Here is a 25,904-nt window from a genome sequence, read left to right on the forward strand (position 1 = left end):
TACAATGTATTTTTTCTGCACCAAACGTGGCACCAATGTGATCTGTGTGCATATGTATATCAAATAATAATACATCTGCTGTCTGAGTAAATGTGTTAAATTAAATGTATTTATTAGTTGGATTAATGTTTCTGAAGGCAACTGTGTACTGAGGATTTGTAGCAGTTCTTACCTCATTCCAGTTTGGCTCTGTGGTGTCTCTGTACACACGTGTCTTGGCTTTGTTTACAAAGTAGCCATAAGAGTCAACTTCTAAGTTACAATATAGATCTGAGGAGAGAGAAAGAGCAGACAGCATATTAGTTTTATAGAAAGATATTATTAAATTCAACACCATATATGGCAAGAAGCTATACATGGAATGGAATTAGTAACTACACCGGATCTGCTCTTAACACTTCTACAACACACAAGCCTACGAACACACTCTCCATCCCCACGCTGCAGTCGGTGCCGGGTTCCCCTCACACTTAGCCAGCTCTGCTAAGTTTAATTATCGATAAAGTCTGTTCCTTTGCCTCCACACTTGGATCTCTTGTCTAATCCTCTTGACAGAACAAAGAAAAGAAAATGCAACCTATGGGTTCTTTCAATTAGTCAAACTCCCAATAAGACTTTGGGAAAATGTTCATGTTACTTGATTTGGTGCTATTTTAGTGAATTATAATATTTATACTGTGGAAGGCTTTGTTTTGAAAACAAAAAAAGGAAAAGAAGTTTATTTAGAGTCAAATTTCAGCACTTTCAAAATCTGCGATTAATCGTGATTAACTACGAAAACTATGCCATTAATCTCAATTAAAACATTTTGTCGACTGACAGCACTAATACAAATATAAAGCAAATTGATTGCTGAAGTTTAAAATCTCATAACGATTATATTCTCTGGCTGCCATTCAGCCTCTATCGTGCGCATGCTGGGTCTCTCACTGGTGCAGATGACAGTGAGTGAGTGTTTTCGGGCAATGCAGCTTGCATGTATCTCTCCCACACCTAGCTCACCGCTTGCAGGTGAAGTCTCCATTCTCTGTGCAGTTAATATTCTTCCGTTTTTATTATGCCTGGGACATGCGTCGCGTGTAATGAATAAGCATGCACTGCTGCACACAATCAGTTTCTGTGCTAGGTTGTGCAGTCGAGACAAGAGTGTAAAGAGAGAGATCAGTAAAAATGAACCAGTTAATCCAGCCTTTTCCCATTCTACAGTTGCTTACAGTCAGAGAGAGAACCCCTGCTGTCTGTCTGCCCAACAACAGCAGCAAGCAGGTCAGGTGATTTTATGCATGTGCACACATATTAGGGAGGCATTCAATAATTTAATGATTACTGTGAGCATGATTTCATTCCATCTAATTGCAACCACCCAAAATACTCATTCCCATAAAGTAGGTGAGATGCCCTATGCCAGATAACTTACTCAAGCTCTGTTTCAGGCCAGATGCAGAATGAACAATCACATTCAGAAAGCCATAAAGCCCTGTGGATTCATCATCTATAAAGAAAGTAAACAACATCGAAAGTGTGAGGTAAAAACACAAATTTCAGGTACAGCAAACCAGAGGTGTAGCCAAGGATTGGCCAGGGTGGGCCTGGGCCAAATTAGACCCAAGCCCCCCCAGAATATTCTTCGACTTAAAATATATATTTATAAAAGTGCAAATATAAAAAAAAAATGCAAATATTCTGATTTCTGAAAGTATGAAAGAACTGTTTGATTGTGCCGCTTCTCTGTTGTTAAGGAAAATTAAGTAAAAAAATATTTAGGCAAAAACTTGGCACATCCATTTTTATTGAGGCCCACCCAAAAGTAATTTCCTGGCTATGCCCTTGCAGCAAACAGAGAGAAAATGCAAAACAGAAGACTTTTTTTATCCTACAGAACAATGAGTAAAAAAAAACAAAAAAACAAGAACTGCAACATTTCAGCTGTTCTTGACATAAAGTATCATAGGTGCACTTACCTTCTTTATTGATTGTCAGTGGAATAGTATGAACTGTCTGGAGCTTTATGCAGGAGTTGGTGAGCATTTGTAACTCCAATGAAGTCAAAGAGAAACTCTTGTAACCTAGGGGAGAAAATCCATTAACTGAGTGAAAAGAACATGACGTTCTAGAAACTCGGTCAGTTAAATTAAGAGCATTAAATATCTGTATTTAACTAACATGTATTTCACTCTAAAGAAAAAGAGTGGTTTACAGAGTAAATCTATGATTTTCTGGGAATGGTAGAAGGTTTTTGGAATAGCTGTGTTTACACTTTTTCTGCTGCTCCCGAATGATCTCCCTCCATTCTTCTCGCTCATAATCGGATGAGATCAAGAATGTGTAGCCCTGAACAAAACAAGAAGTAAGAACGTTTGTCAAAGGAATAGCTTTTAGTTTTCTTTAATTCATCATTTTCAAAATTTGTGCATCAAAACTAAAAGGGCAGAGAATAGCTAATCCTCACACAGTGCTATCATATTACTTCAGAAGGCTTGGAAGTTAAATGGACTACTTTCATCAAGCTTCACAGCCTATATGCTTTCATTATATGGAAGCAGCTCAAAGATTCTTCAAAACATCTCCTTTTGTGTTCCACAGCTTAAGTGTCCTACAAACACACAGTTTTATTGATTTTCTAAGCTATTTGTATGTTTGTACATATTTAATCATCTAAAGAATCATTTGACCATAAAACTTTAGAAGCTTTAGAAGATTTTTCTTGTATTGATTCACCTTGCCGTTCCTGTTATTGACTCTAAAGGCCATGCATGGAGACATGAGGAGCAGCAACGATTCTTGTTCACACAGTTTCTTCCTGAGGCGATCAAAGACTTTACCTCCTTTACAAACTCTCTGAGCAAGGGACGAAAGAGAGATGGATGAAAGATCAACATATGGAACATTCTGGATACAAATCATTAATACAAAGTTTTTTGTTGGATCCCATTTGAGAATCAAAGAGATATTTAGGGTCTTTGTGTGTTTGGTGATGATCTACAAGGGTACAGTACAGGGTTCCCACCCCCTTTTCACAAATTAATATAAACTGTATGATTTTTCCATGACCCTTTCAGTAATACAGTATGTGATTTTATGAATCATATAGATTCAGACCAATTTGCTAATTAATCATTCAGACCGATTTGTCAATTGGTTTGAATGATTCATTGAAAAGAACAACTTAAAAGAATGATTCACTCAAAACTCAAGCATTGCTTCGCTTGCAAGCTAATTTTACTCAATACAAGAGCAACATCTAGCCAATGAAACATTTTAGAGCAGCACATACAGTAACTAGAAATATACATATTTATTATAGCAAAAAAGATTGTGAGAACCCTGACAGTAATGATTAATATAGAAGAAGAGCATATCGTAGAGTCGTTAATCTGATCTACCTTTTCTCTCTGAATCTCATTCTTGATCTGGGAGATCTTGACCTTCAAAGCATCTATTTCTTCCTCTGGTATCTGTGGGACCGGTGAGGACTCTGATTCTTCAATGGTTTGAAAGGTGAGGTCAGCTAGTGGGATATACCACTTACAGTCATACTGCTGGCCCTTCCTGAACAGACAGAGATACAGAAACCAGTGGTCACATACACAACAATGAAGATGAGGACTGCTTAAGCCAAAATTGTATTTTCTATATGTATTGTATGTATTGTAAGTAAAACAAAAATTAGGTTAAAGAAATATTCGGGTTCAATACAAGTTAAGCTCAGTTAAAAGTATTTGTGGCATAATTTTGATTACCAGAAAAAATTATTTTGACTCGTCCCATCTTTTCTTTAAAAAAACAGCAAAAATCGAGGTTTCAGTGAGGCATTTACAATGGAAGTGAATGGGGCCAATTGTATTGGAGGGCTTAAAGGCAGAAATGTGAAGCACATAATTTTATAAAATCAATTACATTAATTCTTCAGTTAAAACTCATGTATAATTTGAGCAGTAAAGTTGATGAAATCTTAATTTTTTACATTCGTTTTAGGGTTTATTGACTACATTGTCATGGCAATGAAGTTGTAAAATTGGTTATAACTTTACATAGAAAAGGTAAGCGAATCTATCATACTAAAATCATGTTAACACACATATTGTTTACATCATGTGTCTTTACTTTTGAAACAGTGAGTATTTTAACATTTTCAGATTAGCCCCGTTCACTTCATTTGTAAGTGCCTCACTTTAACTCAGATTTTTGCTTTTTTTTTTTTTTTTTAAGAAAATGAGGGACCAGTTCAAATTATTTTTGTTGTAATCAACATTATGCCACAGATGCTGTCGAATGAGCTTAACTTGTATTGAACCCGGAATATCCCTTTAAGAGAAATTGACTTGCCCTCCAGTTTGTTTCTTAAGTTTGGCGCAAAGCAGCAAGTCAGTAAAGAGGAAGACATGGCGCAGTTTTCGGGCCCCTTCCATTAACTCCACCATAAACTGGTCTCTGAGAAGCTGGCGATTCTTTAAAGAAATTAAAGTTGACTTTAAAATACAGGTTAATACATTTAACACAATGCAATGACAATCACATAACCTAATTTATGACACTGACCATGTTAACTCTATTGTATAAAAGGTCAGATTTCCTTGCTTTCAATGAAGCACACAAGAAGCTCTTTGCTTTTCTCAAATCATGCTGAATAACATGGATCACGGAGTCCATGACAGCTCAAGTGTATGCTGTCATTAAAGAAAAAAGAGGACACACTACACAACACCAAGACATTCTGATATTCACTTCCATTTTCAATATAACTTTTCACTCAAATTTTTAATATAAAGAGAGTCATTTTTAAAAAAGAGCACTTAAACTCCGCTGTATATACCAGAGCACCTAATTATAATACATGTATTAATCAGGATGTTTGATTGGAAATTGGTTTTAACTGTTTTCCAATAGGGGGCGCTCATGTATTGTTTACTGCTCTGAATCAGTTGCAGTCACTACTTTGCCTGAGGCATGAGGTCATTTAAAGTAGGTGAGGAAGAAAGGCAGCCAATGAGAGGCTCACATCCACTCACTCAGATGTAGGCATGACACACTTAAGAAATTGCGCTATTGTGGGTGAATCACTGGAGCTATTTTCATGATAATGATGGCACCCTCAGGGGGTTTCAACCTTGGACAAGCATGGCTAGATGTGATAAAAAGACTGCAAGACGATTCACAAAAGGCAGATATGATGGTAATTATCTACTGTAAGTCAATTTATAGCATAAAATCTACAAATTTTTATAAAACAACTTTTTAGGCTACTCAAAATAACAAAGCAATATCATACTGAAAATGTTTCCTACAAATGAAGGTCTGTTTTTTTTTTCTTTGTTAAAGGGATAGTTCACCCAAAATTGACCCTCATGTTTTTCCAAACTCATATGACTTTCATTACATATATATATATATATATATATATATATATATATATATATATATATTTTTTTTTTTTTTTTCAATACAAGGAAGAGAGTAACACAGGCATTCTGCTAAACTTCTTCTTTTGGTGTTCCATGGAAGAAAGTAAGTCCAGGTTTTGAACAAGATGTGGGTGAGTAAATGATGACAGAATTTCCCTTTTTAATCACTGAATTTCATAAAAAAAATAAACAAATTTGTTGGGGGTAAACTGTAATTCAAATAGCAAATGGACCCTTTAACTGTAGATAAAAATGCAAATAGATCCAAATCACAGGTCATCCTTTACAACTGGGTGTGCCAAGTGACTAATTCCTCCCTAATTGAAGGGCGTGTGACATGTAGAAGACATTTGCTCTTTTTTTTTTTGCCTTAATGTCTATGTGTGTGTGTGTATAGAAGTTAGCATGCACACATTCAAACATATACTCTGACCTATGACCCTGGTTTCAGTTAGTCTGTGTCATTCCATTTCAGCTTGTATTTTCAAGCTTCAGCCCACATGATATACAGGTTCTGTATGGACTATGGCCACATTCACTGTGCATTCAGAGACATCAGCTAAAACAGTCTGAGATGAGAAACAACACATGGCAATGAACTGTACATCCATCATCTTTCTTTGACAATAATTACATGGGACATGGACGGAGGCGACCTGATATAAGGACATTATAATTCTGCAAAACTAAGAAAATAGATACTTTTATTGTATAGAAAAACTATTCTCTTTTGGAATAGACCTTACCAGATCTCTAAATGAACTGTGGCTCTGACTATTCAAGTCATTTGATTGTTTATTGTTTATGTGTAAATAGGCAAAGATATATGTATTAAGCCCTGGTAACTCTAGGCTTTAAGCCCGCATACTTTTTTTGGACACTGCAATGGACCACGTGTGAGGGCTTCTGGTTTTAACAAATAATAAATAAAAAATAACCAAAATATTATATTCAAAATGTTAGAATAATATCTTTCACTCTACTACTAAAAATCTACTCACTTTTCAGCAACAATAAAAACACGGTTTGAAATATGTATTCTTTATTTTTTTAATTGAGCTAAGAGGTCAGTGTGTGATGTTTCGATTTTCTATTGTTCACATGTCTTCTCGTCATCCAGATTCGCAGGTCACTGTCCGCCAAACTTGAACATTCCTCTTCAGAGTAGTGCAAGATTTTATCATATTAGCTTGCGTTTCCAGTCTCTCGTGTTCGGATGCGGTTGAATTGTAGTGAATGGAGCGCGAAGTCTGAAAACCCCCATTAGTCATTGGGACGGGAAATCCATGTTTTGTTTTGTTTTTTAAATGCATGTATACCAACATTTTTAATTATGTCATTATTCACTCACCCTCGTGTAGTTGCAAACCCATATGAGTTTTATTTTTCTGTGGAACATAAAAGGAGCTTTTAGGCAGAATGTGTCTTAGTCACCATTCACTTTCACTGGCATATTTCCCATACAATGCAAGTCAATGGTGACTGAGACTGTCAGTGCCTAACATTCTGCCTAACACCTCCCATTGTGTTCCACAGAAAATATAGAGTCAACAAGGTTTGTTACAACATGAGTATGTGTAAATGATGACAGAACTTTCATTTTTGGTGAACTATCCCTTCAAGGAAAATGTTTGGAGAGGTTTTATAATTAAATCAATCATTAAAAATAGATAAGAAATTCTACACACAAGTACAAATAAACTCCAAGAAATTATAAACCTGTCTAGAAGGATATGAGTTATTCAGTTACTGGTATATTATTCCTCAGCTTATCTGTCAGACATTCTTTTATAATTCAAACAATAAATGAGCAGTATCTTTGAATTACATCTCTGTATTTTCTCTAATAAAAATGCCGGACATGTCCAGAAGCCTACAATAAGAGAGGCTCTTCCCACACAGTTTTCCAGTAATCTCTTAGGAAGTCTAGTACCAGGTCAGCTGACTCACAGTTCAGACGGGTCGCAAGAGTACACAAATGTGTTTATTGGGAAGCAGGGAAGGGTGTTGGGACACTTCTTGTGGCTGTTTCGCAAAAATGACCCGTGATAAAAGAAGGGGGAAGAGGAAGGCGGGCGGTGATTGAGTTGTATTAAGCGAACGCTTGAAAAGTTATGCAACTGGAGTGTCCTAGAGATCATTTGTTCACTTGTCTCAAAAACAATGCTGAGAAATACAGTATTTACACCTTTTTAACATCCTATATATAGTATGATTGTCTGAGATTTAAAGAAAACATGAAATCAAAACTGACCCTATTTACTTTCTTAATGCATGTTCATGGTTATACTGTGAGGGATTCATCATTTTTAACAATAGCATGTTATTCCAAAGAATCTAATGTTTTTCTTTGTAATCTTACATCAAAATGTAATAACTTGCACCGCTTCAGAGACGATGGATAAAATCCCTGCCCTACATTTGATATCTTAATGAATATTCAGTTCATCATAAATCCATCACATTATGAAAGTAAAATGGGTTGCAAATGCTGTTTCATGTTGACTTCAGAGCATAAAAAATAAACAGAGGGGAACTTAGAGCTTAGAAGCTACCATTGAATCAAAAGAGACACTATTGGAAAAATAACAACGTTTGCAGCATATTTGTTGCCACACATTAGATTTTTGCAGAATATTTGTTTTTGTACGTATTTTAAACTTCATATAAGAGCAATTGAGCTTGAGCATTACAGCTGTACAGGACTGACCTCTCCTTTCTTCACTGTCATAGACTGACGGCGGGGTGTGATCTCTTCATTAATGCTGGACAGAAAGTTTTGGGAGATGCGGAGGGCATCCTGCAGCAGAGGGTGATCTGGGTGACCGGACGGGGTGTGTTTCAGCAGGTCCTATATTAAATGAAAAACATTTAACTATTAGAGATATTCAGTAAAGCACAGAAGAAACCTTTATTTATTGAGTGTTCAAATCAATATAGCCCATGGTCATTCAAAAGAACCACGTGGACTGTTGTGGGACTAATAAAGAAAAAAAAACCTCATGATTAAAGTAACGATCAAACATGCAATTTCACTGTTTCACTCACGTGGAGGACAAGAGTACTGCGAGTGACTCGATCCACTGGTTTATACAGCAGGGCTGAGAAACAGAGAGGCAAAATATCATAAAGTGACAAGAACATCAAAACATCAAAAAAATTGATATCACCCTGTAGCTCAAGACCTGTTGCTCACTGATGCTAACCAGTGTTGAGCCTGGTCAGAATCTGGATGGGAGACCTCCTAGGGAAAACTAAGTTTGCTGGAGGTCAGCACATTGCAGTCTTCGAGGATCCTAATGCCCCAATAGTGATGGGGACACTATACTGTAGAAAAGGCACTGGCCTTTGGATGAGACGTTCAATTGAGGTCCTGACTCTCATTGATTTTGATCAATAAAAATCCCAGGACACTTCTCAAAAAGAGTAGGGGTTTAACCCCGGTGTCCCGGCCAAATTCCCCCCATTGTCCCTTATCAATCATGGCCTCCTAATAATCCCCATCCATTAATTGGCTCTATAACTCTACTCTCTCCTCTCCACCATTAGCTAGTGTGTGGTGAGCGCACTATGGCTGCAGTCGCATCATCCAGGTGGATGCTGCACACTGGTGGTGGTTGAGAAGAGTCCCCTGTTCACTGTGTAAAGCACTTTGAGTGTAGTGTCAGAAAAGAGCTATATAAATATAATGTTCATTCATTCATTACTTACTTTCCAAAGTGTTCTTGGCATTCTGATCTTTAACCTCTTTAGCACTCTTAACTTTCAGGTTCTGTGGGTAAAATTGTAAACAAATAATTCAACATACAAAAGGCAATGATATCATGTCCCTGTTTTGACAGTATAATGTATGCGCTTTTAAAGCTGACCTCTGAAATCTCGGCAAACTGTGAATTCGCCTGACAACACTTTTCAGCTGTTTCCACAGCAACCTTATAGTTGTCCACAAATGCCCTGTAGACTCCGAGTTGGCTGGCCTGTGTAGGAAGATAAAGAGAAGGAGGGAGCGTGAGAGTAGGGCTTTGAAGAAGATGGTTTAAAGCCTGGAATTGCGCATCATTGCAAGTACGGCATTGCTGGCCGAATTCGAGCATTGAGGTATCTGTGCAATTGCTCAAGGTGCTCAAGGTGCTTTTTTGTCACATTGGACACAGTTAGCAAGGTTGAGCTCATTTGCTGAAAAAACATCATGCAACAATGTAAAAACAGCTCTCTACCATGCAAGCAATGTGAGTGAAAATTACTGCGTGTGAATGTGGAAAATTATTTGGTGGCACTGCATGTCTGACACCTGTTATCATAGCTTTTGAACTTATACCATCAGAATAAAAATTCCCTATGCATTTAACCTTAAACACAAATTAAGTTTTAAACTATGAAAAAAAAAACTAAAATAAATTTGTGGACAACTGGTAAAACAGTGAAGTATTTTACTTGCTATCACTAAGCACTGAACTGGGCTGGCGAAAAAAGATACTTGTGTGACGCACGACGCACGAGTAGATGCCACTGATCTATATGTATAGATCAGTGGTAGATGCATTTTTTAACCGCAAAAGATAGGGTTATTTCATTGCATATTTTTCTGGCATTTATGACACAACCATTTTGGTGTTTGTACACTAGAGGGCACACAAAATAATTTTTGCTAGTGAGAAATACATGAACTGGGTTTGAATGTTATTTTTAGACTGTGATGAAATTGAAAGAACAGTAAATCTCAGAATGTTATTCACGTACCCCCTTTGTCACCTCACGTGCCCCCAGGGGTACGCATACCCCAGTTTGGGAAACACTGTCTTAAAGGAATAGTTCACCCAAAAATGACAATTCTCTCATTTTCTCACCCTTTTACAGTCTCAAACTGGAATGACATTCTTCAGAAGAGCCAACTGGTGAGACATTTTTTTACTCACATTTTGTTTGTTTTAATTTTGGACTCTCAACCTTATAGAAAAGTGAAGTGATTCCCCTCTCTATACAAAACTTTTTCCTACAGAGCTCTTAAAAAGGCTGTATAAAGAGGATGAATGCAGGCTGTGAAAATAAGTGACTTGGGGTAAACAAAGCCAAAATGCCACTATGAATGAGTGTTTGTGTCAAGAAGAAAAATTACCATTCAAAAGACAACAACAAAAAATGGGCACAAATAACAAGCATTTTCTATGGCAACATTTCCAGGGCTGCCAACACTGGGGTGAATAAGAGATTAACTTGTGATGGTGCTTGAACACTTCCTTTAACACTGCCTTCATCCTGAAACTGGGGAAACGTGTGAACACTCCAGAATATGAGCTTTATTATTCAAAGAGATTTTCAAAATAGAAAGATTACATGCTGTTAATTACACTCACTGATAAAAGATAAATAATCATTAAAGGAGTGACCATTTAAGTAAAAGTGTGAAGAGAATTCATTTCAATGATGAAGAAGAAATCTGGAAAAACTACTAACAATTTCGGAAAGTATTAGATATAGTCAGATAAAAATTCTAAGTAAATGATTTAATTTACTTTTAAAGATCCCTGAACTCAAAAGGAATAATAAAACTGCATTCATCAAGTGATTTCAAAGGGTATTTAAATCATTTAATAAATAAAGCAAAATGCAGTTCATTTACACCATCAGTATATAATATCAGCATAATATAATTTCCATCTTCATCGGTTATAGTCTTTCCAGCTATAGTGGAAAGGAGGGAAAGGAAATCATTGTTATCTAGAGAAGGGGGATCAGATCGGGAGAAGTTATAAGTCGGACTCAAACCTTTGTCACCTGTATGAACGCCACAGCACAATATGTCTGGGGAATGTATGCTTAGTTCTAAACTGTGGCTTGAAAACAACAACAAGTCCATATCTGGCTCAATATATCCTTGGAGTCAGGGTGAGTAGATCCATGGCATGGGAGCTGGCACAAAGAGGAGAGGGGAAGCAAGGAATTGCCCAGCAGTGAGTGGCTTTCCAGGGCAGACACATGCACCCCTCCATGACATCATGCTTTCAGGGAAACAGAGGAGACACTGGACTCTCTGTCTGCTGAAAACTCTGTGCGACCATGCCTCCCCTGTGGGATTTCCTGTTTATTTACCCCTCTCTGTGTAAAACACATACACACCCTTGAAGAGAACGCACGTTTACTGATAAACAAGTGGGAACCAAGGTACACCATTCCCTCATGCCATTTTGCTTACTGACACTGACATGCCTATGCTTCTTTTAGGACTACAAAATGAGGTCAAATAGGAATTCCAACATTTGTTGTGTAAAGTGCTGAAGTCCTATGAAGATGAATAAGAAACAAGTGAGTAAAAGATTGCAATATATCACAGTTTTGAATTGCAATACAATAAACAAAAACAATCTTATAGCAATATATCGTACCGCAAACCAGATAACAATTTAATATTTATCACTAGATCCCTGCTGATTCCAACCCCTAATAAAGACATATTCCCTAAAAACAAGCACAGAATATTCCCCTGAACTTTCTTTTCTTTGTGTTCACAAATAATCCTTCATACAAACACATCCAAAAGCACAGGGTCAAGGAAAAGTGAATGAGCTACAAAATGCTCATCATGTCACAAATGCCTCAAATAATAACCACAGGTATTTGCAACTAACATTATAATCCCTATTGGATTAACAATCCAAATAAAGATAGAATGGACACAGGCTTTAATCACACTAACTTAACCCCAATGCCTTTATATTTCCAAAAAGGCATTCATGGGTAGTGACCTCTAATTTCCCTGCTACAAACATGGGTGTAGGGGGAATGCATGGGAAGATGGCACACTATCTATTTCCTACACAGACAGCTACCTTCTAAGTTTGCATCCTAGCAGAGATGGAATCTCAAAAGCAAACAATTTGGAACATAGGCAGCATCTCAAAAAAAGCACTCCTCACGAGAGACTTGAGTCACAAAGATTTCAACCGAGTTTGATGTTAGCATGTAGCAGGCACAGATCGGGGAACTTTTCTGGAATAGGCATGATGCCATACTAAGTATATAAATTCAAATATTTGGTAAAACAGTATATTTTTAATAATTATTAATAGTTTTTGGTATTTTTAATCAATTATAAGCAGATTTATAATACACATTTCTCACCTGCCTTACAATGCTGCCTCTGTAGGCAGCTCACTATGTTTTGGACATAATACGCATGTCAACATTACAACCAATCTTGTAAAGAAAATTGTTTGTTGTCCGCTTAAGTTGAAATGAGATCTACACTCCAAGCCACGACAATCTAAAACCTTCAACCCCAGCATTTTTTACTAATATCCCACCAATCTAGGAGCAAAACCCCCCTAGGTGCTTTACTTGCAGTCATGTGGCTGTGGAAAGCTTTCATCTACGTAAGCGCCAGGTCCTGTGGGCATCTATAAAGATGGGGTAAAGTTTCAGTTTCCACAGCTAATTGTGATGAATGGAATGATGTGGCTGTTGATCGTGGAGCTCACTAAACCAGTTATCAAAGGAAAATTTCCTTAGGGAGTCCTGGAGAGACAAGCTTTGATGATGACTACTTTAACAGACTGTCTCAAAAACATCACACTCGGGTGGTCTGACAGAAACATCATGCATGTATTACCCAAATTAGACATCTGCACGTGGCATTGAGTGACTGTCCAATAAGTCATTATGAGTAATAGTTACACTGGTATATTATTAGATGAATTTAATTTTTTAGCAGTGATGTCAATAACATAGCATAGGGATGGGTGGTATGACCATCACTGTTAATAGTAAATCTCATGATATACTTATTTTCTACTGGAAATACAAAAGGAGATGTGTTGAAATGAAAGGTATTTCATCTCATTTGATAATTTTTCTATTTTTTGTTGTGTAATTTCTAGTGCTGTCAGTTGATAAAAACTTTTATCGTAATAATGCATAATTTTTTGTAGTTAATCATGCTTAATCGCAGATTTTGAAAGTGCTGAAATTTGACACTATATATATACTTATTTTCCTGTTAAAATGCATTTGTTTCCATCTTAGGGAAGAAAACAAAACAACATGCAACAATATAATGCTTTATTAACATTTTCCAAACAAAACATTCCACATAGAAAGAAATGCACTAAAATAGCACTAATTCAAGTAACATTAAACGTTTCCCAAAGTCTAATTGGACGTTTGACTAATTAAAACAACTAGTCTCCCAATAGGCTGCATTTTCATTGGAATGGGCATTAAATCTGCTAAACTCTCAATCTTCACAATATTAATCTGCCGGTAGACTTTGGCAATCTGCTTTGCTACAGCAATCATGAAGCCCGTTCATGATTTGTGTCAGGTCATCAAGGTCAGTGTTAAGGGCCGCTTTGAACTCCACATGAAAAGCGCTTGCAGACAAAAACGTCGCATTCTGCGCTTTGCTGATAGTTAAGACTTGGCGTGCTTCTGTGGTAATTAAAATGCTCATTACAAAGGCTGAAAAATATATGATTTCTATCATAAGTCCCATCTGGGCTGGTTTTATACATCGTTAGTATAATGACTCCGGGCAGACACATTACAAAGGTTCCACCTTTCCAGTGTTTACGCTGGTTTATGGTGTATTAATGGTAAATGCAAATACATTTTTTTTTACTTTTTTAATTAATCACGTGTTAACTCGTTAATTCTGACAGCTCTATTATTTTCACATTACTCAATAGTTCTTCATTATTCTCAAGTTTAATTAACATAATGCAGTTCCGCCCACTGCTGCACAAATATATCTACAACTGTACAAATGTTATTCAAAATCTCTACGCATTTCTACCTTCATTCGGTATATACCATCATGCCACTCAGCCCTAATATGTGATAGACTGGTGTATATTAAACAAATCACTGCTCACCAGTTTTTGGAAGAGGTCGCCCACACATTGACGATGGCTCCACTGTTGCACTCTGGGTAACAGGCCATCGAAAAAGTCTTTGTGGATCTCGTGGAGCTCAGGCACTTTGAAGAAAATGGTCTCTATTTGCTGCAGGGTTAACATGGGCTGGGAGGTGGTGGCAGCAGCTTTCAGTGGCTTCATAGGCTGTTATAAAGATCAGTGGGTTAAAGAAAGCCAGCATGCTCTCATTTGTACTGTTGGCATCTGGTTGCAATTTAATGTGAAAAGATCCTCACAACTGTAAACGATAACCATTTACACTCTTAAGTGAGAGATTGTGTGCGATAAAACAAACACAGCCAGGGTCAGAAATTAACCAGGACTCAGAGCAAAATGCCATTGAAAGTAAAAAAAATTATCCAGATTTTTAAGATGTGGGGGCAAAAAATGCCCTTGTAATGATTTCCTTATTTGTAACATTTCCATATATCTTGTTATACTGATATTGATGTTGATTTTAATTTATAGGTAACAGCCTATATGTTCAGATTAAACTGAATAAATTGAAGTGTTTTATATGGTTAGAAAGATATATACCCTCATATATGTAAAATAAATAAATAAATAAATCACCCTTTAAAATCAACACTAGGGAGCAAATGTTGCACCTTAATGCAATATTTGCATAAATATATTATAATACATAACATTATTTATTATTGCATTACTCACCAGTAAGAGCGCCTCCAAGTGGCTAAGATATGTTTCCTCACTGGCCAGGATCCCTGATAGAACCCATTTCCTCATCTCCAGACCTTTCTCTACATCCAGCTCCGTCTGTGAATGTCCAAAGAGGTAAGCAGAGAGGATGAAAAGAGTCACATTTAGGTCAGAAAGGCTTTACAATGGAGATGCGACTGAACAAACTTAAAGTACGTCCTTGCGTTACACTGGCAATTATAAACCTTAGTACTCAAAGGGGCGAGTTCCCTTAATAAAGTTGACATTACACCAGATGTGTTATTGTTTTCAGGTAAGTTCGTATAATAATATTAGCATCTCACCACACGGCCCACCAAAAGCAAACCACATTATAGTGACCACAAGACATTACCCCATGTGACTCTATCCTCCCTAGTCACTGGGTCAATTTGGTTGCTTAGGAGACCTGGCTGGAGTCACTCAGCACGCCCTGGATTCGAACTGGCGACTCCAGGGGTGGTAGTCAGCGTCTTTACTTGCTTAAAAATATTAGCTTTAACTTAATTGCTCAGCATTATTCTCTTCAAACTGTTGCTCTGCTAATACAGTAGTTGACTTGAAAGAAAAAGTCACCGTAAAAGTGGACAATTCACCTAAACGTCGTCTATATAATGTAACACTTACCATGTTATAATGTGTAATGAATAGCTGTTTGATGCGACAGATCAGTAAATGTGTAAAGTGATGTAACTTCAGCAAATATGCTGATGCCATACATAACATGGATAAAAAGTAGTAATCTCAAACCAATCGGCTACACATAATGTGAAAACTAGATTTTAAAATTTTCTTAAGCTATCATGGTGTTTGCCCATGCAAAACATGGTGCCACGATGCTAAAGTGTTCTGGGTGGTTGCTAGATTGTTGCTTGCTGGCCCCAGTCAAATGAGCCCACCCCAAGTCTCTATGATAGTACGCTTCCTAGATATGGCTCAAGTTCCTTTATCTATGTAAGTGCATGGAAATGTTTCACCCAATTTATCATCCATCAGATGGAAACTGTAAGTTTAATTGTTTAGAAATAGAGATGCTTCACTCAGTAAACACTGCTAATGAAATATTGTGATACTCAATCATCACAACAGAAGAAAAGACTGAAGCCTCTCATTTATGACAAAACACATCAGATAGGGAGGTGTGTAAACACTACAATGGCATAAAGGTAAAAAGCTTGTCCCTTATGTTTGAATGTCCCTTACTGATTTAGTGGACTCCAGGGATTCTGAGGAGGGGGTCTCTCTAATGCTTCGACCATTCGGGTGAAGGCGCGGGGAGGAGAGAGAGTCATCTGTGTAGGATGCAGTGTCAGGTTGCGCACGCTGGTCCTCCCCTCGGTCACCATCATACGTGTACACTGGAGGTGGGGTTCCTCCAAATGGGATGTCTGCAAATGGACACAGTGGTGAAGTCAGTTAAAAAGTCCTATAAAGTAAATGATTTCATTTACTTTTAAAGATCCCTGAACACAAAAGGAATAATAAAACTGCATTCATAAAGGGATTTCATAGGGTCTTTAAATAATTTAATAAAGCAAAATGCAGTTAATTTACACCATCAGTATATATTATATAATATAATATAATATAATTTCCATTGACAATACAGTGGTAAACACCCAAAAGATTGGTTCTCAGTTAAAGCTTTTCACTTTAAATTTGAGTGCTTGATATAGCCTAATCAATACGTTGCTTAACCAGTCTTATACGTACATCTCTTATGTCTTAATGTAATTCACACAGAGGAAATGTAATAACAAAACATAATATAACAACTACACATAATGTAATAAGTTACATGCCATTTGAACTGAGGCAGATATGGCAATCTGTCACACACCTCATTAAAGAGTGTCAACACAATATTGATTATTTGGATTTCATAACAAAATTGTTTATTATGAGACTTTGTTAAATCCAAATAACATAAAACACCCCAAAAAGTGTTTTTCCCCCCTTATAATTGCGTTTCTCCACAAACGTCTTGATATGACTCCAATTGATAAAGAGCTATCTATTATTGTAATAAAAAAAATGGTCTTCTTCTAGAACACACAAAAAAATGTCTTTGGCTCATGGTATTATTCATCATATTACTATTATTGTTATAATATAACAACTAAATATTATATTTATTATAATCATACTATACAAATCTTCTTATCAAACCTTATTATAGTATTATACCTCTTTTCTGCATAGTCCTTCTTACACATATTTCAATCCAGTGTATTTCGTAGGTAGTTTAAGAAATGTCATATATACATGTTTTATGTCTTAAAAAGATACTATAGTTTTGTTTTGAAAATTATTAAAATATGACAAAATTATTACATTTTGAATTAAAATGTTTTAGTGAGTTCATATTGTAATACATTTCTCATATTGCAATAACTATTACATTTCGCAAAAAAACATCTTGCGATCTTACATAATGTAATAATTATTACGTTTTAAGAAGACTACTAAATTATAAACATTTATGTACAGTTATTATATTATGAGTTGCTACAAACCTTATTACCGCCAGAGCTTCCCCCTTTTCGCCATAAAGACCACAACATTCAATTAAAAGCAACAGATAAAGTCGCTTGGCAGACAAAGCTATTAGGAATTCATCACCCATTTTAGATTTATACTTGGAAACATTATCTACCATCTCTCTAAATCACAGCCTCAATTAAACCTACTGTTCATCATTAATGCATGACACAGCAACTAAATTATTAAAAATGTGTGTAGTAAAACAGTGTGATTTAATTACATGTTTACCTTGGACGAAATGAAGATGGATTAGGAGAAAACTAAGCAAAACAAAAAACACAAACCACAAAATGCAGCCTTGTTTCAGAGGACTGTGCAAACAAAACCTCCAAGTCTGAGCATAAGAGGCATTTCTAATGCAATTTTTAGCTAAAGTTGAGCCAGAATTTTCTTCGTCTAATCTGGCTGTTGCTGTGACATACTGAGTATTTGTAGTTTAAGAGGGGGAAGTCGAGTCAGTTCTTTATTATTCCTTATGCCTCACACAACAAATGAATAATGAAATACTAGAGGAGTCCAACTTAGCCCTGACTGAGACAAACTTTTACTGGCAGTGAAAGGACAATATGTAACATAGACACAGAACAGCCCATTGGCGGATATATGAAAACAAAGTCAAAGCACTCCATTTAGGAGAAGACTGGTAAGCCCCTATTGAGAGGAAACTAAAACCACACAATCACTGCAATTGCATTGAATAATTCAACAACATTGTTCTTGTTTTAATTTAAGGCTGCATGGATGAATAGCTGCATTAGTGATGTTATTTTAATTTACTGAGCATGTTCAGATTTAAAAATGAGGACCAGCTGCTGAGATATAGACAAATAAATGCACTTCAAATAGACTAAATATTTACTATAAATATAACTGTGCTTAAAGGAATTGTTCATCCAAAAATGTAAAAATCTGTCATCTGCACTTTTCCATACAAAAGCATTTAGTGACCAGGGTAGGGTTGCACCAGCTGTGCATAAGGTCTCACTTAAGTTGAGACATAAAGATCACATGAAAGGCTTAGTAACTACTAGTTGGTTTGAAACTTAAGGTAGTGCTTAATTTGGTTGCACCAACTGTTCTTAAGGCAAGACTTAACTAGTAGGTCGTAAGCTCTGCGTAAAGTAATCTATAGTTGCATAATATGATGTTTACCTGTATTTATCCAATCAACAGCCTTCAAATTTGTACACAGAAGTGTCAAAAAGCCATGAACTTCAATTTGATCTTGTTATGGTTGATGTTCAAACCTCTTTTGCTCACATAACTGTCAGCTATATTAAATTATATCCCCATTGAAATACGATACGTAATAAAACAAGATTTCATTAATGGTATATTTAGCAATGTAAATAAATATTCAATAACTGTATCTAAAATGAATACTAATAAATAAATACTAATACAACAGGCTGGAAAAATAGACAGTTATTTATTTTAATATTTTATATATTTTGTATATGTTGAAACTTGACACCGTCCACAGGAAAGTGTACCATTAGATTGGTTGAATCATGCTGAAGATTTTTTACATATTGTTTTGTCCAGTAAATTTAAACGCGTGTTATGCAACATCATCATATACATGTCAAAAGGACTGAAGTCTGTCAACCAAAACATGAGCTCATTGATGTCAAAAAACAAGTCATATTTTTTACTCCAGGTCAAAGGCTTTTGTAAATATTTAGTTAATACGTAGGGTTACGACCTACATAAATTTAATGGCGCAACGCTCAAATATTTAGTAGTGCATAAATTGTGACTTAGTCCCAATTTACACCACAACTAGGCTAAGTTGTAACTTACATATAGCTGGTGCAACTGGCCCCAGTGTCTGTATACAGGGACAGATTAAACACCGGGCCGATTGGGCCATTGCCCTGTAGCCTCTAAACCCAAAGGGCCCCGAGCTCTAAATCAATTATTTATATATTTATTTTGAGTTATCTATTATAAATCCATGTAAATGTCAGCATTATGTGAAACACTATTTGTTCGGCCAAATGCGTGCCAGACAACAGCAGCGGGAGCACAAACACTTGAGTGCGTGTTCAGGGAAATGCGTCTCACAGGTGCAGTGCGTTTGTTTTAATGACTGCAGAAAACAGCATACTACATACATACTATATGTTTAACCACAAGATTTCATGAACGGTTGTTCTGTTTGTCGGGACTCGAATTAAGGTTATTTATTGCCATGGATGCATCAAAAACAGTGTCAGATAGTAGGGAATAAAATGCAAAATGAGCTACGAGCCTAATTAGCACAATAGCCCTACTTAAATCTTCAAATGATAAAATCACATTAAAGTCAAACTAAAATAATCTCTGTCACTGCCTGCAACATACAGTAATAGACCTATTCTTAATCAATTGAATGAATAATTCTGCCTGGACAGGTTCACTTTCCATGAGGCAGCGAATGCTACAGTTTATATACCTCTTCAGGATGCTTTGATTTTAAATTATTTAGAATTAAACTTGTGTAATTATTGTCTGTACAGGAGAGCAAAAAGGGGGAAATAAACAATGGCTCACTGTTTATCAAGCACTGAATTTTTGCCAGGTGAAAAACAATCTAGGATCATGTTTAACAGTCACATTACATCCTCTTTCCAGCCTGAACTTCATCAGAAGATCGATTTGTTACACCAGCGCTGAAAAAGCTTGATGCAGTGCAACTGATGGTGAAACAGAACACAGGTGTCTCAAGATGCATTAATAATTATTGGAGTTGTTTTTAAGTTAACAGTGTATAAAAAATGCAACAGTCCTGCACGGTACACTGAAAAAAGTGAGCACAGTGGGAACATCGATCAAAAACGTCCATCCAGTGAGTGTTTACATGGCCTCAAAAACAATTGTGAAACAGTGCAGACAGGTGTGTGAACAGCCCATAACTCGCCATATAGCCTACTTGAAAAACTGACCCAAACCTGGCCCTGTAGGTTTGTCGCGTACCGTTGGACTCAAATTGGGTTAAAACACATGCAGAATAATGTGATTTTGGAATTTGAATACTGTGCACATCCCTATGAACAACGCATAATTTTGGAACGGTTCATAATTAATAAATTAGGCTACATATAATTGACCATAAGACATTGCTTCAAACTTTTCTTCCGTCAATTTGAAAAATCCAACCAAATCTGCAAAGTGTCCTGTACCACATAAATGTGAACGTAGTCACGTCATGGGTGGCCTCTATGGTGTACCGGTCCATGGGCCCCTCAGTACTTAATCCGTCCTTGGCTGTATAGCTCCAAATATAACAAATAAGCACCATGAATATAGTGAATGTGAATATAAAAAATATTGAATATGTGCAATAATCACAGTTAAGCACATGAATTTAAAAGTAGTCAATATTAATTTTTTCTACATTCCAAGTCTTCTGAAACCATGTGATGGATGGTAAATCAAAATTTCAGTTGTTATTTACTGAAAATCTTGCCTACATTCTTAGCTCTCAAATCTCAAATACACTTCTGCATATTGAAACATAGCGCATTGCATTCACACACATAAGGTCCAGTGGCATTTGGCATCTGTTTGAATATGCACATGCGTAAATTAGATTTGTTCACCACATACTTTTTTATGTAGGAAAATTCCAAATGTCTTATTTTGTGTTCCACAGAAGAGAGGAATATGGATTGGAATGAAGTGAGGATATTATAATATGTAATATTTTCTAAATATTAACTCAAAAATAACTCTTTGGCTGAACTTCATTTTAATCACAGACAGTGGTTCCACGTGTCTGGAAGGAGTTTTCTTAATTTAAAATTACTAGTTAATCTCAAATCAATTGATTCACGAAGAGGGAACCTAATTGAATTGGGTAAACCCAACAAAATGAGACATGTAAAAGTAACTAAAATTCATTTTTGCCTTTTTTTTTTTTTTTTACATACTACCAAGTGATGGTGAAAGTTAGCATGCTAAATACATGCTGGTGGGAAGCGCTATAGACTGCAGCTTGGTAACAATGCTATGGTTAACACAGCATTTGCTCATAACCTGTTGATACACACACCCTTTTTGAGCACAAACCATGAAAATGACATACCCAAACTTAAATGGTTGTCTTTTCTAAACCCTTGGGAGTATGGGCACAGTTGTGGTATAATTTGAAAGAAGACACTTGGGGCTTTATTTCCCAAAAACAATTAAATGTGCCGAAGCAACCCAGAAATACAAAAAAAGGAGGAGAGAGCCACCCAATGCATCGGATGGTGGTGGTTTGCCACTGACGATTCTACCGGAGGAGGTTCCGACATGACGGACAGCCTGTGTGAAAAGAGTTTATCCCAAAACCTTTTCATCTCTGCCATGCACGCCAGAACAGCAGGAATGAACTGTTTAAAGGGAGCGAGATGCGACGACAGCATCTTCCCAGCATACCAATCCCTTTCTGTGCCTTGTTCCATCTGTTGAGCTAGCTGTCAATAGACGGATTGGCTGCCACCTGACAGCACATCTCAATCAGGACATGATCCACGGGTGTCTGGGAAGGGGAGCACCCACTCTGCTGGACTGGATGGTTGAGGTGGAAGAATCTCATCCTCTTTGTACTCCTCATCGTCCTTGAGAAGGAGATCACCTATATCGTCATTTTCATCCTCTTCTTCCCGTCTCTTCTCTACAGAGACATCAAAAAGTGGAGGGAGATTCGGCGAGGCCTCCTCCATTATGTCCTCCCAACTACTGTTTTGAAGGTTCGTTTTCCACCGGGAGTGGGGAAAGATATGGGTCCCTTTTTCCCGCAGCCGAGACTCGGATTCGCCTTTCATGAACCCTTAACTGGAATCTAGTGAACTGCGGGCAGCACTCAGGGTTAGCCAAAGCTGCCTGTGCATGTTTTACCCCAGGCAAGCGATGCACAGGGGGTGCAAGTCCTTGTGCCGAAATCATGGCCCTGCAAGCACACATGCGAGAAGGTTTCACAGTTTTTGCAGGTGACAGTAGTATATATCAGGAAGGTGGGGCTGTGACTGCAGGGTAGTTGCTGCTGTGACTGGTTCGTCATTGGAAAGATGTGGTGTTAGAAAAATTAGATGTTTTTCCCATAGTGAGATACCCAACAAATGTTTGAAAGAGAACTGAACCAAGTGGAAAAACTCATGAACCTTTTAGGAACACAGAAATGATGTGGCCATAAGCGTCCTATAAATGAAGGATTTCCTTCACATCAAGTGTGATTCATTGACTATATCTTATAAGGAAATTGTGAATCCCCATAGACAATGTTGTGAGCAACAGTGACAATTGTGAGTTATTCCTCTGTCTGTATTTATAGACTAACTTGTTTAAAAACAGCCATTCATTTCCCACAGTCTTAACAGCTCAGCACTGGGGAGATGTCCAGACGCAAGCATATCGACTGTGTCTTTCTTATCTGTTTTCCTGATCAACTCAGTCAACACTAGAAGTCTGACACTGTGTCAGAAATCAGATTTTTTATAAATGTATTAAAATGTTCCATCCAGGATTTGATTTGCAGTGTTATTTTTGTTTTACTTTTATGATGGCATGTTTTCCCAATTCATATATACATTATATATAAAACACACACACAGTTTTTTGCTACGTTTGTCAAATAATTAATACTGAAGCACAGGATATCATAATACAACAAACATACTGCAAGGATACAGTACCTGTATTCCTTTCATAGACATATTTTGAAAGAAAACCAAATTAAAAATGCAAAAGAACTAATAAATATTTTTAATTTATAGATGATAATGACACTCACATGTAATGAGATCATGTGACAATGATGTAGCATATACTTTTTTTGAAAAGTTTACTGTGGAATAATACTTAGAGTTACACTTACCATTTAAAAAAAATAGTACACTTTTTATAAATGTATACTTATAGTCAATCATATAAAGTCAACAATTGTATCATGTATTGGCATTGCTGATTTGTCTCAGTGATATTTTTGTTCTCACTTTAGTTTCCTACTGACAACCTGGCTATATAGAAGGACCCAGTTCAAGAAATGATGGACTCATTAAACCATTAGCGATTTTCAAAGAATGAAGTACGACACCTACTAAACAGGTCTTTCATGCACCACCTAATGCATGAAATGGCAGTATCTGTTTCTTTTCTCATTTTTTTTGCACATTTTCAAAGGCATTATCCAGTAAGACGTAAGCTAGTATTCTATTCTGTATGCAGCCTAAGTTTTTATAATAAATATAAATGGCAGATAAGGCAAATCAAAGATGAAGACCAGCCTAGTTGTAATGTCTGCCGTATACTCAAGGGACTACATTTCAGGTCAGAGCCCCACAGCAAAACAAGTGTTTTGCAACAGACTCAATTATTTTAGCAGTCTATAGGCTTTTGTAGTAAATAAAAACATTTAAAGTGGGCAATGATGGGAGGAACTTTGAATTAAATCACCTCACTGAGAGAAACAGGAAAGAGAGGACTCCAGAAATACAGAGGCAGACCTGTTGAGTGGCCTGTTAAAAAGAGAGAATAATAGACAGAGCCTGAACAAATAGAGACCAGGAGAAAAGGACAGACATTAGAGAATTACAGAGAGAGATAGAGGTCTCTGTTTGAGAGGAATACTGTTTGAATGTAGAAGGAAGAGACATGCCAAAGGGCACTATGTGTTCCTTTGTGATTAGCCACTAACATTGAGATTATAAGAAAACAATTCCTGTCCCCATCACCATGGCTTTCTGCACGAAAGTCACATAAGAAAAAGTTACCAGAAAAAAAAACTTACTGAAAAAAATCATATATTCATTTATTTATAGTTCTCTAAAATAACTTTTTGGATTTTGGTCAGTTGCTGTAATAGGCAGTGAAATATTTTGTGTATAATGACTGTACAATTGACTGTTGTCCCAGCCAACCAGCATTCAATATAACTCTGCCAATTTTTTTTATTTATTTGGTAAGTAGCCGTTTGGTTAGTCCAAAAATGACAAGCTTCATATAGAATTAGCTGGTATGGAACAGAGCCACTGGTCACCATGACCGTGAATCAGCCACTACGGAAGTATGTGGCGATGTGTGTCCAAGACACTGAACTTTCCACAGGAAACACACATGCTTGTAGCAAGGTCACCTTTGAAATGAAAACACACATTAATATATACGTCCAACCACTCACAAACTCATACTTGTCCTCACACACTTATTAAAAGGTCTGTGAAACAGGTAGTACAAAATAATGTGTATGGCCATGTTTAATAGGTTCTCAGATGAAGTTACAGATACATGGGCAAGCGCCCATTGATTAAAAGTGTCATGGATGAAGATCTATGAAGATCTGTTCCATGGACTTGCTTTTTTCTCCTCAGTCCAGTTGAGTTACTATCTCAATAAATGAAAAACATCTAAAAAATTAACCAAATCAAAATAATTTTTTCCCCTTTTTCACCCAATTTGGAATGCCCAATTCCCAATGCGCTCTAAGTCCTCGTAGTGGCATAGTGACTCGACTCAATCCGGGTGGTGGAGGACGAATCTCAGCTGCCTCTACGTCTGAGAACGTCAACCCACGCATCTTATCACGTGGCTTGTTGAACTCGTCGCCACGGAGGCATAGCATCCACGCTCAATTCATCCACGTGTGCCAATGAGAATTAACCACATTATAGCGACCACGAGGAGGTTACCCCATGTAACTCTACCCTCCCTAGCAACTGGGCCAATTTGGTTGCTTAGGAGACCTGGCTGGAGTGACTCAACACAACCTGTGATTCAAACTAGCGAACTCCAGGGGTGGTAGCCATCGTCTTTACCAATGAGCTATTTACTTACCCTCATGCCATCCCAGATGTGTACAACTTTTTTCCGCTGAACACAAACAAAGATTTTTAGAAGAAAATTTCAGCTCTGTAGGTCCATTCAAATTGAAAGGTGGCCAGAAATTTGAAAGTCCAAAAAGCACATTAAGGCAGCATAAAAATAATCCATGTGACTCCATTGTTAAAATCCATATAATCAGAAGTGATATGATAGGTGTGGGTGAGAAATAGATCAATATTTTAGTCTTTTTTTACTATTAAATTCTCCTCTCTGCCCAGATGGTGGCGATATGCACAAAGAATGTGAATCGGCAAAAATAAAAGAAGAATGTGGAAGTGAATGTGGAGATTTATAGTAAAAAATTACTTAAATATTGCTCTGTTTCTCACCTAAACTTATAATATCGCTTCTGAAGACATAGATTTAACCATTGAAGTCTTACTTTAATGCTGTCTTTATATGCTTTTTGAAGCTTCAAATTTCTGGCCAACAATTACTTGCACTGTATAGACAAAAGAGCTGAAATATTCTACTAAAAATCTTTGTTTAAGTTCAGCAGAAAAAA

At 36.8% G+C, this 25,904-nt stretch overlaps 2 protein-coding genes across 2 annotated transcripts in view; both read right to left on the reverse strand.

The window, feature by feature from the left end:
* The window catches only part of LOC127621481 (phosphoglucomutase-like protein 5), a 242,965-nt gene that overhangs the window by 128,153 nt on the left and 88,908 nt on the right, over positions 1–25,904 (reverse strand). The gene's annotated exons all lie outside the window — the stretch shown is intronic.
* Positions 1–25,904, reverse strand: part of LOC127621477 (breakpoint cluster region protein-like) — a 71,296-nt gene that overhangs the window by 22,401 nt on the left and 22,991 nt on the right. The window contains exons 3-16 of the mRNA XM_052095106.1: positions 16,214–16,398; positions 14,984–15,088; positions 14,270–14,455; positions 9,272–9,379; positions 9,114–9,174; positions 8,451–8,503; positions 8,113–8,253; positions 4,327–4,448; positions 3,384–3,549; positions 2,719–2,838; positions 2,256–2,331; positions 1,962–2,066; positions 1,418–1,492; positions 173–270 (exon numbers count right to left, since the gene is read on the reverse strand). Of these exons, the coding sequence (XP_051951066.1) occupies positions 173–270; positions 1,418–1,492; positions 1,962–2,066; positions 2,256–2,331; positions 2,719–2,838; positions 3,384–3,549; positions 4,327–4,448; positions 8,113–8,253; positions 8,451–8,503; positions 9,114–9,174; positions 9,272–9,379; positions 14,270–14,455; positions 14,984–15,088; positions 16,214–16,398 (1,601 nt within the window). The remainder of the gene's footprint in view (positions 1–172; positions 271–1,417; positions 1,493–1,961; positions 2,067–2,255; positions 2,332–2,718; positions 2,839–3,383; positions 3,550–4,326; positions 4,449–8,112; positions 8,254–8,450; positions 8,504–9,113; positions 9,175–9,271; positions 9,380–14,269; positions 14,456–14,983; positions 15,089–16,213; positions 16,399–25,904) is intronic.

This window comes from Xyrauchen texanus, chromosome 27 (assembly GCF_025860055.1).
Source record: "Xyrauchen texanus isolate HMW12.3.18 chromosome 27, RBS_HiC_50CHRs, whole genome shotgun sequence".
Taxonomy (NCBI): domain Eukaryota; kingdom Metazoa; phylum Chordata; class Actinopteri; order Cypriniformes; family Catostomidae; genus Xyrauchen; species Xyrauchen texanus.